The sequence below is a fragment of the Cuculus canorus genome, chromosome 30 (genome assembly GCF_017976375.1).
Source record: "Cuculus canorus isolate bCucCan1 chromosome 30, bCucCan1.pri, whole genome shotgun sequence".
NCBI classification, from domain to species: Eukaryota; Metazoa; Chordata; class Aves; order Cuculiformes; family Cuculidae; genus Cuculus; species Cuculus canorus.
Window position 1 is genome coordinate 501,259 of NC_071430.1, and position 18,226 is coordinate 519,484.

Consider the following 18,226-nt stretch of genomic DNA (forward strand, 5'->3'; position numbering starts at 1 on the left):
GGCCCCATCCCGACCCGGTCCCCCCAGATCCGCTCTCTTCCCGCTCCCCTCATCCCATTTAAAGCTCTCCGTGTCCCCCCAAAGGCCCTTTCCAGCACCCACAGAGTCGTCTCTCCTCCCTGGGCTTCGTTTCCAGAAGAATTTAATCCCTCATCCCGTATTCCCGGCACACGAACCCCCGGAATCTCCCCCAGAACCAAATCGGAAAGGAAAAAAAAAGGAAAAAAAAATATTTCTCCATTAAAATTCCTTCCGAAATCCGGAAGTTTTGGGGATTTCCAAATAAAAAGGAATATTCCTTATTTTCTACAGAAATCTAGAGTTTAGAAAAGTCGGGAATACGAGAAAAACCGGGAAGAACAAAGAAACAACGAAGCAACAGTGAAACGGGGGGAAAGGGTTGAACCAAACCCGCTCGGTTTTGCCGATTCCTGATGGAAAGACCCGGAATTCCGCGGTTTTCTGGCTCCAGCCGGAAGGTTTTCCCGCTTTCCGGTGGGTTCCAACCGCTGGTTTTGCTTTTCCAGGTGGAATCGCAGGCGCGGGAGGCGAATCCGGCGCGAGGTTTTGCTTTGCCGCGGTGCTAAAAAGCCAAGAGGGAAGCGGCGGCGTTTGTTTCGGTGGCGGAAAAAGGGATTTTGGGCAACATGCAATCCCGGAACCGAAGGATTCCGACATCTACGCGGGACTAAATCGTCGCCTAAGGAAAATCCCAAGTGGAACAGAGAAGAATTCCAAGGGGAATATAGAAACTCCGCAGCGAATTCCCCTGGGGTGCGGCTCCGGCCCCGGCGCGGCGGCTCCGATCGTTCTTTGGGATAAAAAAAAAACCGATTTAGGGAAGCGAGGAAAGGGGGAAAACGCCCATTCCCTCCCCGATCCGGCGCCGGATCCGTGACTCCGAGGGTTGTTTTGATCCATGTAGTGCTTGCGGCCGGGATCGGCCCCCTCCAAACGCCTCCCTTGGAAGGGGAGAAGCTCCGGAGCCATCGATTCCCCCTTTTTTTTTCCCCTAAAAATAAGGAATTGTGGCCGGGGAAAAGGGAAGGTGAGGATTTTTGAGCGCCATCGGCGTCGGCGCTGGGTCGCGGTTACTGAGCCTCGGCGAGCGCCGGAGGCTCCGGGGCGGCGGGGGCGGCGTCGCTCCGTAACGGATCGGCTTTGGAAAAATTCATTTCCAGGATGTGTCGTTGGAGATGCCAAACCCATTCCTCCTGGATGGAGAGGGGACCCTGGAATTCCACCTCGCAGAACCTGCGGGAGACAACGGCGTCAAATCCGGACCGGAGAAAACCCCCAGCAAGAAGCATCGGCGCCCCAGCGCTTCCCATCCCGACGGATACGGGATGACTCCGGCGTCTTCCAGGTGACCTACCGGCATTTGAGGGTGTAGATGTTCCCCACGAACTTCACCAAGGAGGTTCGCGGCGGACGCGGCACCAGGGATGGAACCGGGCGGACGCGAGGCGGCGGCTGCCGCGCGGCCTCCAGCTTCTGCTGGAATTCGGCGCCTTCCTCTTCCCGGTGGAGAGGAGGATCCAGCGGCCTCGCCTGCCGCCGCTCGAACTCTGGGAGAGGAGAAACCCATGGGTGGGAGACGGGACAACCCGCGGGAGGAGGAGAAGGGGTGGGAAAAGAGGAGGAGGAGGAGAGGAGGAGATGGAGAAGAGGGAGAAGGAGATGGAGGAGAGGAGATGGAGGAGGAGGAGGAGAAGATGGAGGAGAGGAGGAGATGGAGATGGAGAAGAGGGGAAGGAGGAGGAGATGGAGGAGAGGAGGAGATGGAGAAGAGGGAGAAGGAGATGGAGAAGATGGGAAGGAGGAGGAGGAAATGGAGGAGAGGAGGAGATGGAGAAGAGGGAGAAAGAGAAGAGGGAGAAGGAGATGGAGAAGAGGAGATGGAGAAGAGGGGAAGGAGGAGGAGGAGAGGAGGAGATGGAGAAGAGTGAGAAGGAAAAGAGGGAGAAGGAGATGGAGATGGAGATGGAGGAGGAGGAGGAGATGGAGGAGAAGAGATGGAGATGGAGAAGAGGGAGAAGGAGAAGAGGGAGAAGGAGATGGAGAAGAGGAGATGGAGAAGAGGGGAAGGAGGAGAAGGAGATAGATGGAGATGATGGAGATGGAGAAGAGGAGGAGTAGAAGAGGGAGAGGAAGGAGATGGAGATGGAGAAGAGGAGATGGAGACGGAGAAGAGGGGAAGGGGGAGAAGGAGAACGAGAAGGGGAAGGGAAGGGGAAGAGGAAGGGGAAGGAGGAGGAGGAGAAGGAGGAGAAAGAAGAAGGGGAAGGGAAAAGAGGAGGAGGGGGAAAGGAGTAGACGGAGGAGGAGGAGGAGGAGGAGTCCCCGCTAAAGGACACCAGAGCAGCCGGGGCCGGTTTTCCCGGTGCTTTCCCGGCGCTGGAGCCCCTCTGCGCACTCACTGTTGATGTTGGAGCGTTGATGTTCCTCCATCTTCACTAAGGAGAGGGGAGAGGTGATCATGGGGCGCTCCCCACCGCTTCCCCCATCCAGGAGCTTCCCGGCGTCTCCGTGAGCCAGCTCTCCCGGCAATCCCTTGCTCAGGAAAGCCACGCTGCCGGCCTGGAGGCTGAGCGGCATCCGCCGAGCGCCGCCGGCGTGGCCCGAGTTACGGAACTTCTTGGTGAAGGGTCGTCCCCCTTGGATGTAACTCCGATACGCTCCGGCTTTCTGCGGCCGATGACGGATCCACTCGCTGAGGGTCTCGATGGGCGAACCGTTGACGCACCATTCCGTTACGCCAAACTGCCGGAGGTGCGCCCGCGCGTGGCTCGCCAGAGCCTTCCGGTTCTCGAAGTAGAGGCCGCAGAGCTCGCAGCAGGCTTCGCTGGCTGCCGGAAGCGGAGAAACACAACGGAGCGGGTTGGAAAAGACCTTCCAAGATCAGCCAGATCCAACCGGCGACTCAAGGATCTTGAAAGGGCTCTTCCAACCAAATGGGAGGCACCGGGATGAAGGCAAGGATGCGACACGGAGCTGCCCTGGAACCGCTTCCCTCCTTGCTTCATGCGGAGCCGTAGGACTGAAATTCCCAGTTTTCCAGCTCTGGAAGCATCTCTGGGAATGTTTGGGGTCAGAGCACCCGGAATGTTCCTCAGAGCCGGCTCCTATCCTGCTCCATATGGAGATGTGGGACTGAAATTCCCCCTTTTCCAGCTCTGGAAGCATCTCTGGGACCATTTGGGGTCGGAACACCAGGAATGTTCCTCGGAGCCGGCTCTTATCCTGCTCCACATGGAGATGTGGGGCTGAAATTCCCCCTTTTCCAGCTCTGGAAGCATCTCTGGGCCCATTGGGGGTCGGAACACCAGGAATGTTCCTCAGAGCCGGCTCCTATCCTGCTCCACATGGAGATGTGGGACTGAAATTCCCCCTTTTCCAGCTCTGGAAGCATCTCTGGGAATGTTTGGGGTCAGAGCACCCGGAATGTTCCTCAGAGCCGGCTCCTTCCCTGCTCCACATGGAGACGTGGGGCTGAAATTCCCCGTTTTCCAGCCCCGGAAGCATCCCACCACCCTTCTGAAAGTCCAAGAGCACAGGGAATGCTCCACGGAGCGAGTTAATTCGGATGAATTAAAGCCAACACTCCCAAATCCCCACGCGCCTCTCCCTGTTCTCCATCCCCAGGTGCTCCGTGTGCCGGGACGGACACCCCGGAATTGCTTCCCAAGGTCTTCTCGCCCCATCCCACCCTCCCCACTCACAGGTATGAGCCGGTTTCTCGTGCACGGTCTTGGATTTGAAGGCCAATTCCGTCTGGATGTAACTTTTGTGCTTGATTTCACCGTGCGGACCCAAGCGATCCTCCGGAAGAGGCCGTTTGGTCGCCAACGGAGCCAGGAATCCACCTTGGGCTTTGGTGGTGAGCGGCGACAAGGAGATCTCCCGGCTCAAGGCAGAGGTGCCGGCGCTGGGTTTTCCCGGCCGGCCGCCCAACGGAGTCAGCGCCATGCCCTGCAGGATTTTTCCTGGCGATTTGGGATCGGTTCCTTCCTCGCCGATGGATTTAGGAGGTTCGATGCTGGAAAGATGAGGTTCTTTCTTGATGACGCACGGTTTGGTTTTCTTCTTGAGGATCTCGCGGAGGGTATCGATGGGTGAACCGTTCACCGACCACTCCGTCACTCCCATCTGCCGGAGGTGGGAACGCGCGTGGCTGGATAAGCCTTTCCGGTTCTCAAAGAACTCCCCGCAGAACTCGCAGCGGATATCACGCACCGGATCAGCTCGAGAAGCTGTAGGGAGGGAGAGAGGAAGGCTTGGGGTGGGAAGGATCCGGCTCAATTCTCATCTCTCCACTCCTTCCAGGCCACAGCGAAGGACCCTTCGGCAGCGGAGCTCATGGAAGCAGCAGGAAGAGCCCTACGTTGATCCAGAAGGGAGACGGACCCCATCTCCTCATTCCCGAGAGAATTCAACCCCCTCGACTCCATGGATGGAGTTGGGAATGCGACAACTGAGCTTCAAGGAGGCATTTCCTCCCGTAGGGAGAGTCCAGAGGGGAGACGGACCCCATATCCTCATTCCCAAGAGAATTCAACCCCTTAATCCCCATGGATGGAGTTGGGAATGTGACAACTGAGCTTCAAGGAGGCATTTCCTCCCATGGGGAGAGTCCAGAAGGGAGATGGACCCCATCTCCTCATTCCCGAGGGAATTCAACCCCCTCGACCCCATGGATGGAGTTGGGAATGCGACAACTGAGCTTCAAGGAGGCATCTCCTCCCGTAGGGACAGTCCAGAGGGGAGACGGACCCCATATCCTCATTCCCAAGAGAATTCAACCCCTTAAACCCCATGGATGGAGTTGGGAATGCGACAACTGAGCTTCAAGGAGGCATTTCCTCCCGTGGGGAGAGTCCAGAAGGGAGATGAACCCCATATCCTCATTCCTGAGGGAATTCAACCCCCTCGACTCCATGGATGGAGCCGGGAATGCGACAACTGAGCTTCGAGGAGGCATCTCCTCCCGTGGGGAGAGTCCAGAAGGGTCTCCAGAGGGGAGACGGACCCCATCTCGTCATTCCTGAGGGAATTCAACCCCCTCGACTCCATGGATGGAGTTGGGAATGCGACAACTGAGCTTCGAGGAGGCATTTCCTCCCATGGGGAGAGTCCAGAAGGGAGATGGACCCCATATCCTCATTCCCAAGAGAATTAAACCCCCTCGGCCCCATGAATGGAGTCGGGAATACAAGAACTGAGCTTCAAGGAGGCATCTCCTCCTGTTGGGAGAGTCCAGAAGGGAGATGGACCCCATATCCTCATTCCCAAGGGAATTCAACCCCCTCGACCCCATGGATGGAGTTGGGAATGCGACAACTGAGCTTCGAGGAGGGATCTCCTCCCATGGGGAGAGTCCAGAAGGGAGATGGACCCCATCTCCTCATTCCCGAGGGAATTCAACCCCCTCGACCCCATGGATGGAGTTGGGAATGCGACAAACAAGCTTCAAGGAGGCATCTCCTCCCGTGGGGAGAGTCCAGAAGGGTCTCCAGAGGGGAGACGGACCCCATCTCCTCATTCCCGAGGGAGCGCAACCCCTTCGAGCCCATGGAAGGGCGGGGAATGAAGGTTCAAGGGAGGCACCTCCTCCCGTGGGGAGAGTCCAGAAGGGAGATGGACCCCATATCTCCATTCCTAAGGGAATTCAACCCCCTCGGCCCCCCAGACGGAGCCGGGACCGCGCGAGCCGCTCACTCACAGAGGTTCAAAGGTGACATCTCCTCCCGAGGTGGCCACGTGCAATCGGATGGGTGCGGTTCTCCATGGAGTCCTCCCGCCATCATCTCCCGCTTGATTTCCAGCCGCAGATGATCCTGTTTGAGTTTCTTCTGCAAGGAGGGAGGAGAAAGGCCTGGAAACATCTTCCGGGCAGTGGGAGGTGGGGACGAGGTAGGAGAATGCCCCAGGGGGCTGCCGGGTTGCTGGACCTTCTTGCTGAGCGTCGGGATATGAAGCTCTCCGGGACCACGAGGCTCCAAGGATCCCATACTTCCCAAGAGGCTCTTGGCCATGGCTTTTCCAGGCCCGGTGGGATTGGAGGTGCCGCTCCGCGGTTGGGTTCTCCGTTTGAGGATCTCGCGGAGGGTATCGATGGGTGAACCGTTGACGTACCACTCCGTCACTCCCATCTGCCGGAGGTGGGAACGCGCGTGGCTGGATAAGCCTTTCCGGTTCTCAAAGAACTCCCCGCAGAACTCGCAGCGGATATCACGCACCGGTTCCGACCCCGAGGCTGCGGAGAGAGAAGAAAGACCAAACCTACTCAACGGAGAGGACACACCCATGGGATCTCTGCCCCAAAATCCAAGCGGGCACAAAGCCCGGGTGAGGGAAAGGCCGTGGATGCGTCTTCCGGGACGTCAGTAAAGCTTTCGACACGGTTTCTCGCAGTATTCTGCTGAGGACACCGGCTCGGCCTGGACCACCTTCTCCTGGGTGGAGAACTGGATGGATGGCCAAGCCCAAAGAGTTGTGGTCAATGGAATGAAGTGCAGCCGGAGGACGGTCCCCGGTGGTGTCCCCAGGACAACATCTCCATCAATGTGTGTCATCAGTGGTGTCCCTGTCCAATATCTTCACCAATGACCTGGAGGAAGGCCTCAAAGGGACCCTCGGCAAGATGACACGAAGCCGGGAGGACGTGTCCATCTGCTGGAGGGTAGGGAGGTTCTCCAAAGGGATCTGGACCCATGGCAGGAGGTTTAACGAGGCCAAACGGCGAGTCCTGCGCTTCGGGATCCAACCCCGAGCAGCTCCAGGCTTGGGGAAGAGCGGCTGGAAAGCTGCCTGGAGGAGAAGGACCTGGAGGGGGTGGTTGACACCAACTAAACGTCAGCCAGCGGTGGCCCAAGTGGCCAAGAAGGCCAAGAGCATCTTGGCTTGGATCAGAGACAGCGTGGCCAGCAGGGATTCTGCCCCTGGACTCGGCGCTGGTGACGCCACACCTCGAATACCGAGTTGAGTTTTGGATCCTTCACTCCAAGAAGGATGTTGAGGTTCTGGAGCGTCCAGAGAAGAGCAACGAAGCTGGTGAAGGGGCTGGAGAACAAGTCTGAGGAGGACCTGGGGATGTTCAGCCTGGAGGAGACTGAGAGGAGACCTTCTCACTGCCTACAACTACCTGAGAGGAGGTTGTTGGTGGGAGTTGGGCTCCTGTCCACAGGGACAGAACGGGGAACGGCCTCACACTGGACATCAGGAATAAATGGCTGGGGACTCCAAGAAGCGCCAATTCCCACCCGGAATTGCTCAGCCCTGAGCAAAGGGCGTCTCCTGACCCCGAGAAGTGCCGATTCCTGGCACGCTGCTAAAGAGGAGGAGAAAGATAAAGTGGGAAGAGGTTTCACCACCAAAAAGGAATCATAGAATCATAGAATGGGTTGGGTTGGAAGAGACCTCAAAGCTCATCCGGTGCCACCCCTACCATGGGGACACCTCCCACCGGATCAGGAGCTCCGAGCCCCATCCAACCTGGCCGTGAGCATCTCCAGGGATGGGGCAGCCACGGCTCCTCGGGGCAACCTGGGCCAGGGTTTCTTCAACCTCATGGTGAAGAAGTTCCTCCTTAAGTCCAGCCCCAAATCTTCTCCTCTCCAGTTTGTCGCCGCTGCCCCTCGTCCCATCCCCACGAGCCTTTGGGAACAGCCCCTGCGCAGCTTTCCTGGAGCCCCTTCAGGGGCTGCAGCTGCTCGAAGGTCTCCTGGGAGCCTTCTCCAGGCTGACCGAGCCCAACTCTCAGCCCGGCCTCGGGCGGGAGGTTCTGCAGCCCTCGCAGCATCCTTGGAGCCTCCTCTGGGCCCCTTCCAACAGCTCCATCTCCTCCTTCGGGTGAGGATTCCCGAGCTGGACCCGCTCCTCCAGCTGAGGTGTCGGCGAGGGGCAGAGGGGCAGATCCCCTCCCTCCCTGCTGCCCACGCGGCTCTGGATGCAGCCCGGGACACGGGGGGGTTCTGGGCCGCGAGCGCTCGTTGCCACCTCACGTCGAGCTTCTCCTCGACCGGCACCGCAAGTCCTTCTCCTCAGGGCTGCTCTCCATCCCATCATCCCCCATCCTGGATGGAAACCGCCCCGACCCAGGGGTAGGACCTTGCCCGTGGCCTCGGGGAACCTCCTGAGGTTCTCCAGCCCCACTTCTCCATCGTGTCCAGGTCCCTCTGGGTGACATCCCGTCCTTCTGGTGTGGAACTGCCCCCCTGGGCTTGGGGTCACCTCCAAACGGGCTGAGGACGCCCTCGATCTCGCTGTCGAGATCACTGATGGAGATATTAAGGATGATTTTGAGGGATATCGTGTCTTAAACCGCAACGTGGAACACCAGGACAGGATCTTCTGCTTTACGGTGGGAAATGATCCCAAAGGCATCACGATTCCCACCGGACAAAGGGGTGGGATGGGCTCCTGAGGCAACACTGGAAACGAGGATGAAGAACTAACGAGCACCAAAGCACTTTGAGCCGTCAAGGACGACATTCCCGGCAGGATTCGGTGCTCGGGGCGAAGGCGGCAGGAATTGGCTGCTGCCTGGAAAAGCACTTTGGTGTCAAGAGATCGGATCAACGGAGATGATGGAACTCCGAACTCCGAGATGGAGTTTGGAGATGAAGAAGGACACACCTTTTGTGGTCCCAAAAGCTGCGCCAGCGCATCCGGCACAGAGAACGTGGGCCAAATCCATCCCGTTTGGAGAAGGGAGTCGGATTGAGCCGCGGTGCAGGAATGTGCTCCACAGCAGCCCAACCACAACCAGAAGAGCCGAGAGAGGTGAGGAAGAGGCACACAAAGAGCTCAGAGGAGGCTGAAATCCCGATGGAAACACCCGTTTTCCCCTTGAGGGAACACCGTTCCCTAGTGGCGACGGATCTTCCCACCTCCGCCCATCTCCACACCCTCCCAGCACCGAGGGACACCCGGTGTGGTGGGAGAAGAAGGGAGAAGTTGGGATTTCCCTCTCCCTCAGCCAACTGGAAACCACCGGCCAAAAAAAACCCCCCATGGACTCACTTAAATTGAGGGGTCCTTCGTCATCCACCGGCGGCCACGGGGCCTTCGGCGAGCTCGGCAGCGGGCTCAGCGACAGCTTGGAGCTCTTCTCCTCCGGGTTTTTCGGAGACGGAGAACCTGAAAGGGTGGGCGGCACCTTCTTAAGGATGGGGGATCCCGGTTGGGAGAGGCTCTTGGAGAAGCCGGGAGGGGATTTGATGGCTTTGTTAATTGGCCCATCGGAAAGGCGGTCGGCGGCTTTGCCGAGAGCCAAGAGCGTGGGCCGAGGGGAAGCGGTGGCGTCTTTGGGAGAACCGGATTTCTTCCCGAGGACAGGAGTTAAGGAGCTCCCGTCAGGTTTGACTTTCTGTTTCATCAGTTCGTAAAGCAAATCGATGGGAGCGCCGCTGCTCTCCGATTCGGCCACTCCGAGTTGCCGGAGGTGGGAACGCGCGTGGCTGGAAAGGCCTTTGCGGGTCTCGAAGCAGGCGCCGCACACCTCGCACGTCGTCAGGTTCTGGGCTGAAAGAGAGGAGGAAAAAAAAAGAGAGGAAAAATGAAAAGCAGGACTTGGTCCCACCTGGAGGAACACTGAGCAGCCTCCGGCCTCGCCGCTTCTCCATCCCAAAGGATCTTTCCCACCCCAAAGCCTCATTTTGAGCACCGAGACGCATCGTGCGGGCAGGGAATAAAGCAGGGAAGAGGCAGACGGGCTGTGGGGACAACGGGATCACCGCTCCGGATGGATTTTCTGCTCCAGGTGGTTCCAGAGTGGTTCTAAGGTGGTTCCAGAGCTGCAGGCAAGCTCCAAAGCGGGAGAGAGAGGGATCCCAAAGACATCGTTTGAGAGGAACGATGTTCATTAGGAGAGGAAGGACGGATTGAGGTGGTTTAAGGAAGGCAAGGAACATGGATGAGGTCTGGGAGCTTTGGAAAACCGCTGGCACCGCGGAAAGAAAAGGGACAGAACGCAGCGAGACTGAAACAGAAGGGATATAAAGCAGTGAGACTGAAAAAGAAGGGATATAAAGCAGTGAGACCGGAAAAGAAGGGATATAAAGCAGTGAGACTGGAAAAGAAGGGATATAAAGCATTAAGACTGAAAAAGAAGGGATATAAAGCAGTGAGACTGGAAAAGAAGGGATATAAAGCAGTGAGACCGAAAAAGAAGGGACATAAAGCAGTGAGACTGGAAAAGAAGGGATATAAAGCAGTGAGACCCAAAAAGAAAGGATATAAAGCAGTGAGACCCAAAAAGAAGGGATATAAAGCACTGAGACTGAAAAAGAAGGGATATAAAGCAGTGAGACTGGAAAAGAAGGGATATAAAGCAGTGAGACTGGAAAAGAAGGGATATAAAGCAGTGAGACCCAAAAAGAAGGGATATAAAGCACTGAGACTGAAAAAGAAGGGATATAAAGCAGTGAGACTGGAAAAGAAGGGATATAAAGCAGTGAGACCGGAAAAGAAGGGATATAAAGCATTGAGACCGGAAAAGAAGGGATATAAAGCATTGAGACCCAAAAAGAAAGGATATAAAGCAGTGAGACCCAAAAAGAAGGGATATAAAGCAGTGAGACCCAAAAAGAAAGGATATAAAGCAGTGAGACTGAAAAAGAATGGATATAAAGCATTGAGACTGAAAGAAAAGGGACATAAAGCAGTGAGAGCGGAGTACAACACAGCACAGCGTCTTAATTAGAGGATTAATTAAGTAAAAGAACGTGCAGATTGTCTTGGAGCGGTTAAAGCAACGCACGGTCCCTCTTGGCCCAAAATCCCGGGGCTGGATGCTCGGAGAGGATGGAAAGGCAGGGAAAAGGCTCACCTTTGGCGTCCTGCGGCTCCGGTTTGCTCCCCGGCGGCTCCGGCGACAGTTTGGTCCCCATGCGGGCGGGCGGCGGCTCCAGCTGCGCCGGAGGAGGAGCGCTTTTCTTTGGGAGAGGGGGTGATCCCACTTCCATGGCCACCAGGTCGTCCTCTTCCGGAGCCAGAACTGCCGAGAGAAGGACGGGTTTGGTTCCTGGGGTGGAGAAGGGCTCCGACGGGCTCCAAACGGGACCATCCGGACACGGGATTCGGGGCAGAAGGCTCCAAACGGGATCATCCGGACATGGGATTCGGGGCAGAAGAAATCGGGAGCGTGTGGGGACAGGAAAGAGAAGGGCGGCGTTTCTCTGCCGGAGAAGGGAATGGTGGTGGATCCTTGAGGAAAAGGACAGGGATGGTGGTGGATCCTTGAGGGAAAGGACAGGGATGGTGGTGGATCCTTGAGGAAAAGGACAGGGATGGTGGTGGATCCTTGAGGGAAGGGACAGGGATGGTGGTGGATCCTTGAGGGAAAGGACAGGGATGGTGGTGGATCCTTGAGGGAAAGGACAGGGATGGTGGTGGATCCTTGAGGGAAAGGACAGGGATGGTGGTGGATCCTTGAGGGAAGGGGACAGGGATGGTGGTGGATCCTTGAGGAAAGGGGATAGGGATGGTGGTGGATCCTTGAGGAAAAGGACAGGGATGGTGGTGGATCCTTGAGGAAAGGGGACAGGGATGGTGGTGGATCCTTGAGGGAAAGGACAGGGATGGTGGTGGATTCTTGAGGGAAAGGACAGGGATGGTGGTGGATTCTTGAGGGAAGGGGACAGGGATGGTGGTGGATCCCTGAGGAAAGGGGACAGGGATGGTGGTGGATCCTTGAGGGAAAGGGACAGGGATGGTGGTGGATCCCTAAGGAAAGGGACAGGGATGGTGGTGGATCCTTGAGGAAGGGGACAGGGATGGTGGTGGATCCTTGAGGAAAAGGACAGGGATGGTGGTGGATTCTTGAGGAAAGGGACAGGGATGGTGGTGGATCCTTGAGGGAAAGGACAGGGATGGTGGTGGATCCTTGAGGAAAGGGACAGGGATGGTGGTGGATCCTTGAGGAAAAGGACAGGGATGGTGGTGGATTCTTGTAGGAAGGGGACAGGGATGGTGGTGGATCCTTGAGGAAAGGGGACAGGGATGGTGGTGGATCCTTGAGGAAAGGGACAGGGATGGTGGTGGATCCTTGAGGAAGGGGATAGGGATGGTGGTGGATCCTTGAGGAAAAGGACAGGGATGGTGGTGGATTCTTGAGGGAAAGGGACAGGGATGGTGGTGGATTCTTGTAGGAAGGGGACAGGGATGGTGGTGGATCCTTGAGGAAAAGGACAGGGATGGGGACACTGTGGGGACACTGTGGGAAGGGGACAGGGATGGGACACTGTGGGACAGGGACAGGGATGGGGACACTGTGGGATGGGGACAGGGATGGGGACACTGTGGGGCTCCCTGTGGGATGGGGACAGGGATGGGACGCTTTGGGGTCCCTGTGGGATGGGGACAGGGATGGGACGCTTTGGGGTCCCTGTGGGAAGGGGACAGGGATGGGGACACTGTGGGGCTCCCTGTGGGATGGAGACAGGGATGGAGACAGGGATGGGACACTGTCGGATGGGGACAGGGATGGGGACACTGTGGGGTCCCTGTGGGATGGGGACAGGGATGGGACACTTTGGGGTCCCTGTGGGAAGGGGACAGGGATGGGGACACTGTGGGGCTCCCTGTGGGATGGAGACAGGGATGGAGACAGGGATGGGACACTGTCGGATGGGGACAGGGATGGGGACACTGTGGGGTCCCTGTGGGAAGGGGACAGGGATGGGACACTGTGGGGCTCCCTCTGAGATGGGGACCGGGATGGGGACACTGTGGGGCTCCCTCTGGGATGGGGACCGGGATGGGGACACTGTGGGAAGGGGACACTGTGGGATGGGACACTGTGGGGCTCCCTGTGGGATGGGGACACTGTGGGATGGGGACAGGGATGGGGACCGGGATGGGGACGGTTCGGGTCTCCCCGTGGGACGGGGACAGCGGGGTCTCCTCGGAGAAAGGAGCGATCCCGGCTCTTCCCCGCGGGCCGTTGGCAGCCCGGGGCGGTGCCCGGGGCCGGACGGGTTTTCCCCCCCCTCCTCTTCCCCTCCTCGCCGCCCCCCGGGGCTTTCGGGGGTGTCGGGACTCGCCCCCCCCTCCCCGCTCCCCTGAGGAACCGGCGCGGCAGCACCGGGACCCTCCGCGAGGGACAAAGCCGGGACAAAGCCGGGCCGCGAGCGGACAAAGGAGGGCGGTGGCTCGGCCGCACCGGCCCCGCCGGGGCCTCCCCCGCTCGCTTTACCGCGGGGCTCGGCCGGGCCCGGCGGAGGCCGCGATTCGGGCCCGGGGGGGGCGGCGGCGGCGGCGCTGGATGGGGGGGGTGGGGGGGGGGGCGCGGGGGGAGGGGTTGGGCGGTCCCCGGGGCTCCGGGGCGGGGTCGGCGGAGGAGAGGAGGGGCCTCACCGGGCTCGGGGGCCGCCTCGGGCTCGGGGTCGCCGTCCCCGCCCCGATCCCGGTCTCGGGGTCGCGGCGCCGCCGCCGCCGCTTTTGTCACTTTGGGCTGCGAGGAGGTGGAGGCCGCCATCTTGGCTCCGGCGCACGCGGAGCGGCCGCCAGGGCGGCGCGTCGAGCGCCGAGACCCGCGCGCCCCCGAACGCACACGAGGCCGCGCGGTCGAGCGCCGAGTGGAGGGATCGCCAGGAGGAAACGCATTGAGGGGAAAAGTGGAGGGGGGGGGGACGGACGGACACCAGAGCGTCGAGCGCCGAACCGCCAGGCCACGCGGTCGAGCGCCGAGTGCGGGATCGCAACGGAAACGCATTGGGGGGGGGGGGGGGGGGGGATGGAGGGGGGAGAAACACACCAGGGCGAGCGCCGCGCAATCGAACGCCGAATCATCGAGCGCGAGGGGGGGTAGTGAGGGAGCGCCGAATAATCGAGCGAGGAGACCAGGGGGGCCCATAGCGAGGTGTGGGGCAGCGGGTGTGGGGCAGGAGCCCCATAGGGCCGCCCTTCGGCCTGCTCCTGCCCCACAGCGCGGCCTCAGGCTCGGCTGCCTTCAGCCGCGGCGGGAAACGGCGCTGCTGTTGCCCCATAGCTCACTCAGCCCCACATCTCAGCCCCACAGCCTCCCCTCAGCCCCACAACTCAACCCCACAGCGCCCCCTCAGCCCCACATCTCAGCCCCACAGCCCCACATCCCAGCCCCATAGCGCCCTGTCAGCCCCATATCTCATCCCCACAGCCCCTCCTCAGCCCCACAGCGCCCCACACTATGGGCAGGATGGAAATGGGGCCTCCCCATAGCTCCCTCAGCCCCACAGCCCCCCCCAGCCCCACATCCTCCCCTCAGCCCCACATCCCAGCCCCATAGCGCCCCCTCAGCCCCACATCCCAGCCCCATAGAGCCCCCTCAGCCCCACATCTCAGCCCCACAGCCTCCCCTCAGCCCCACATCTCAGCCCCATAGCCCCCCCTCAGCCCCACATCTCAGCCCCACATCTCAGCCCCACATCTCAGCCCCACAGCCCCACATCTCAGCCCCACATCTCAGCCCCACAGCCCCCCCTCAGCCCCACATCTCAGCCTCACAGTGCCCCCTCAGCCCCACATCTCAGCCTCACAGTGCCCCCTCAGCCCCACATCTCAGCCCCACATCTCAGCCCCCCCTCAGCCCCACATCTCAGCCCCACAGCCCCCCCACAGCCCCACATCTCAGCCCCACATCTCAGCCCCACATCTCAGCCCCACACTGGAGGAGAGGAGGAAGGAGAGAATGCGATGGAAACGCCGTTTTGGAAGGGAGAAGGCGGCGGTGGATGAGGAACCCAAAGGCCTCGGGATGGGGGTCAAAAGATGGAGAGGAGGGGCTGTGGGTCGGGGTGGGGCGAGGGGGGCAGTTGGGGGTCAAAAGATGGAGATGAGGGGCTGTGGGTCGGGATGGGACGAGGGGGGCAGTTGGGGGTCAAAAGATGGAGATGAGGGGCTGTGGGTCGGGGTGGGACGAGGGGGGCAGTTGGGGGTCAAAGATGGGGATGGAGGAGCTGTGGGTCGGGGTGGGACCAGGGGGGAACTTCAGGGGTCAAAGATGGAGATGATGGAAGATCTCCTGGAAGATCCCAGGAGAAATGTCCTCCTGGGAGGGTGGAGAGGTCCCCATGGCCCCGAGCAGCGGTTCCTCCATCCCTGGAGGGGTTGAAGGCCACATCGGATGGAGGTCGGAGCCCCCGATGGGTCAGGAGGTGTCCCCACAGTAGGAGTGGGGTTGGATGGGCGTTGAGGTCCTTCCAACTCCACCCATTCCAGGATTCCATGAACTTCGGGTGGAGGAAAGGATGGGGGAAGCTTTGGTGGTTCAGATCCCTCCGTCGGTTTGCATCTGAAGGAGCTTGAGAAGAGGCGGGAGATGGACAATCCACCTGCTCCGAGGTGAGAAGAGAGCCAAGGAGCCCAAGGTTGATGTTCTCCAGGAGGAACCGGAGAAGCCCAGGAGCTGCGGTCTCCATGCGGTGACAACCCTGAGGGTCTCCTCTCAGCAGCTTTGGAGACCTTTGGGGTAGAAGAGCGATTCCCGAGTCCTCAAACACCCCCAAGAAACCACAGTTGGAAAAGGGGAGGGAGAAGCATCTGGTGGTGTCACCACTGAGTTCTTTGGAGCTCCACAGCCTGGAATGTGTCCAAAGGAGAGAAGGGGGATGGTGGGAAGAGCAGAGGAGCCACGAGGACCACTGCTCAGCCCGGAGAAGAGAAGGTTGAGGGGTGACATGGTGGATGTCCCCATGGACGATGAGCAGAGAGGGACTTCTTGAAGGTGTCAGATCCAAGGGAACGGCTTAAAGCTCCGTCAGGAGAAGGTCGGATGGGCCCCTGGGGAGGACTTTGGCATGGACAGGGTGGTCAAGCACCAGAAGGAGCTCCTCAAGGACGAGATCGTGGCCCCAAGTCCGTTGGCGGACAAGAACCGTTGGGAGAACCTTCTTAGCTATCGGGTTTCTCCATGAAGTTGCCTCCAGGTGGGAGTGACGTTGGTGACCCTCATGGGTCCCTCCACACCGGAAGGTCCTACGGATGTTCGAACTGTGCTCAAAAGAAGGAGAAGATGCAGCCAAGGACACGGTGGGGTCAAACCTCACTTCCAAGTCCTCATCCTGGAGTTCCAGACGAGCGGAAAGCACCTGGAGGACCATCTCCTCCTCCTGAAGACCCACGCGAGGCTGGATGAGCTCTGGAGGAGCAGGACTTGTCTTCTCCGGCTCTGCTGAGGGTGGAAGCTCCACCACCAAGAGAAGATTTGCTCCTCACGCGTGAGGAACCGTTTCGCCGTAAGGGGTCATCAAGAGGAAGAAGGTCTCCGGCAGAAGACCCTGGAGACCACGGGGGGACTTCAATCCAGGAGGAGAAAAGGCAACGGTGGTGCTTCCCGATGGGTGACAACAACGCGGAGGGAGGAGAAGATGAGGTGGAGGAGGAGGAGGAGGTGGTGATTGCCCAACATCTCCCAACGCCTGCCAAGATCCCCACGTGTCCTCCGGGACGGCCGCCAGCGGGCTCGGAGCCAGGAGACGCCCAAGGAACGGCGCCAACGGTGCCACCGAGGACGGGGACGGGGGGGGGATCTCCTCGGAGAAGCCACCAAACTCCAAGAGGACAACTCGGAGCCAGAAGTCATGGGGGGAAGAATAAAGAGAGGAGAAAAAAGAAGGTCCTTCAACCTTCAAAGATGTCAAAAAGCGGAGCAGATGGTGGAACCACCAATGGGTCACAGCCCGGACTGGGATGGACACGAGGGGGGAGAACCCTCCAAAGCTCAGAGGTGGCCAACGGCCACCAGGGGTGAAGCCGTGGAGGAACATCAACAGCTGAGGCTCTAAGATCACAGCTGGAAAGAGGAGATGGGAAGATCCTGGAATGGGTTGGGTTGGGAGGGACCTCAACGCCCACCCAGATCCACCATGAATCCTGGAATGGGTTGGAAGGGACCTCAACGCCCATCCGGCCCCACCGCTGCCGTGGGGACACCTCCCGCTGGAGCAGGGGCTCCAGGACTCATCCAACGTGGCCTTCAACCCCTCCAGGGATGGAGCAGCCGCTGCTCGGGGCGACGTGGACCTCCCCACCCTCCCAGGAGGACGTTTCTCCTCAAGATCTCCCCTCAATGTCCATCTTTCAGCTCCAAACTGTTCCTTTCATCCCCTCCGCGGCTCTCCCGGAGCCCCTCTCCTACTGGAAGATCCTCCAAGGTCCCCCCAGAACCTTCTCTCCTCCAGGCTGAACAACCCCAACTCTCAGCCCATCTCCTCCGGGAGGTTCTCCAACCCTCAGATCACCTCCGTGGCCTCCAGAGCCGGACGTGAAGCTCCAGGTTCCACCAGGAATCATGGAATGGGTTGGAAGGGACCTCAAAGCCCATCCAGATCCACCATGAATCCTGGAATGGGTTGGAAGGGACCTCAAAGCCCATTCAGTTCCACCCCGAATCATGGAATGGGTTGGAAGGGACCTCAAAGCCCATCCAGATCCACCACGAATCCTGGAATGGGTTGGAAGGGATCTCAAAGCCCATCAGTTCCACCTCAAGCTGAAGCTCCACCGATGGAGGAGAACCAACGCAGACGCAAACCCCTTTGAGAAGGCCCTTTGCCGCTCTCCCTCGCAGCTCTCCAGACCTGAGGTCCCATCCCGCCTTCCGCCCAACCTTCTCCTCCCCCCCACGACGGCGCTTTGGAAGTTTCCTGATGGAAACCTCATTCCTAAACGCGACGCCTTGAAAGGCCAAAGCCCCAAAGCTCAGCTTCCCGGTGGGATCCACCCCTCGAGAGGCCACACCACCTCCATCCACCACAGCTCCGAGTTGGTTGAGCCCCAACCGTACGTCCCCACCAAATTCCACCCATTAATCCCACCCCCGTCCTCCGAGAAGGTCCCGTTCTGGGAAGAGGAACACCTTGAGGGCCAACTCACCGTCTCTGTAGACCTGCAAGGACTCATCCACCCACGCCGTGGGGAACGGAGACAACGGAGAGCGCGGAACGCCGCCCTCGGCTCCGGAGACGACGCTTTTGGGCGTCACCAAGCCGTGAGGTTCTCTCTCTCTTCCCGGAGACGACGGTTCCATCGCCAGAGCCGCCTGCACCAACGGATGCTCGGAAGAGTTGGCCAAGAGCTCCTTGAGGATGTTGATGGGCGAGATGGTGAGTTCCCAGTTGGTGATTCCAAAGTCCCTCAGGTGGGCGCGGGCGTGGCTGGAGAGCCCGGCGCGCGTGTCGAAGCCGGCGCCGCAGAACTCGCAGCGCATGAGGCTGAAGGTGCTGGGGTCAAAGTTGGCCACTGC

The 18,226-nt window shown here is 59.5% G+C and overlaps 1 protein-coding gene across 6 annotated transcripts in view; it reads right to left on the reverse strand.

Annotated features, from left to right (window-relative positions):
* Positions 1 to 240: 240 nt before the first annotated feature.
* WIZ (WIZ zinc finger) overlaps positions 241 to 18,226 on the reverse strand; it is a 49,875-nt gene continuing 31,889 nt past the window's right edge. For 4 of the 6 annotated variants that reach the window (XM_054051774.1, XM_054051773.1, XM_054051772.1 and 1 more), the window contains 8 exons: positions 17,857 to 18,222; positions 10,832 to 10,999; positions 9,025 to 9,525; positions 5,723 to 6,256; positions 3,723 to 4,253; positions 2,421 to 2,849; positions 1,376 to 1,568; positions 241 to 1,254 (listed from right to left, as the gene is read on the reverse strand). In XM_054051774.1, coding sequence (XP_053907749.1) covers positions 1,092 to 1,254; positions 1,376 to 1,568; positions 2,421 to 2,849; positions 3,723 to 4,253; positions 5,723 to 6,256; positions 9,025 to 9,525; positions 10,832 to 10,999; positions 17,857 to 18,222 — 2,885 coding nt within the window. In that variant the 3' untranslated portion in view covers positions 241 to 1,091. Of the gene's footprint in view, positions 1,255 to 1,375; positions 1,569 to 2,420; positions 2,850 to 3,722; positions 4,254 to 5,722; positions 6,257 to 9,024; positions 9,526 to 10,831; positions 11,000 to 13,359; positions 13,603 to 17,856; positions 18,223 to 18,226 lie in introns of those variants that run through there. The other 2 variants (XM_054051775.1, XM_054051777.1) reach the window with 2 other exon arrangements.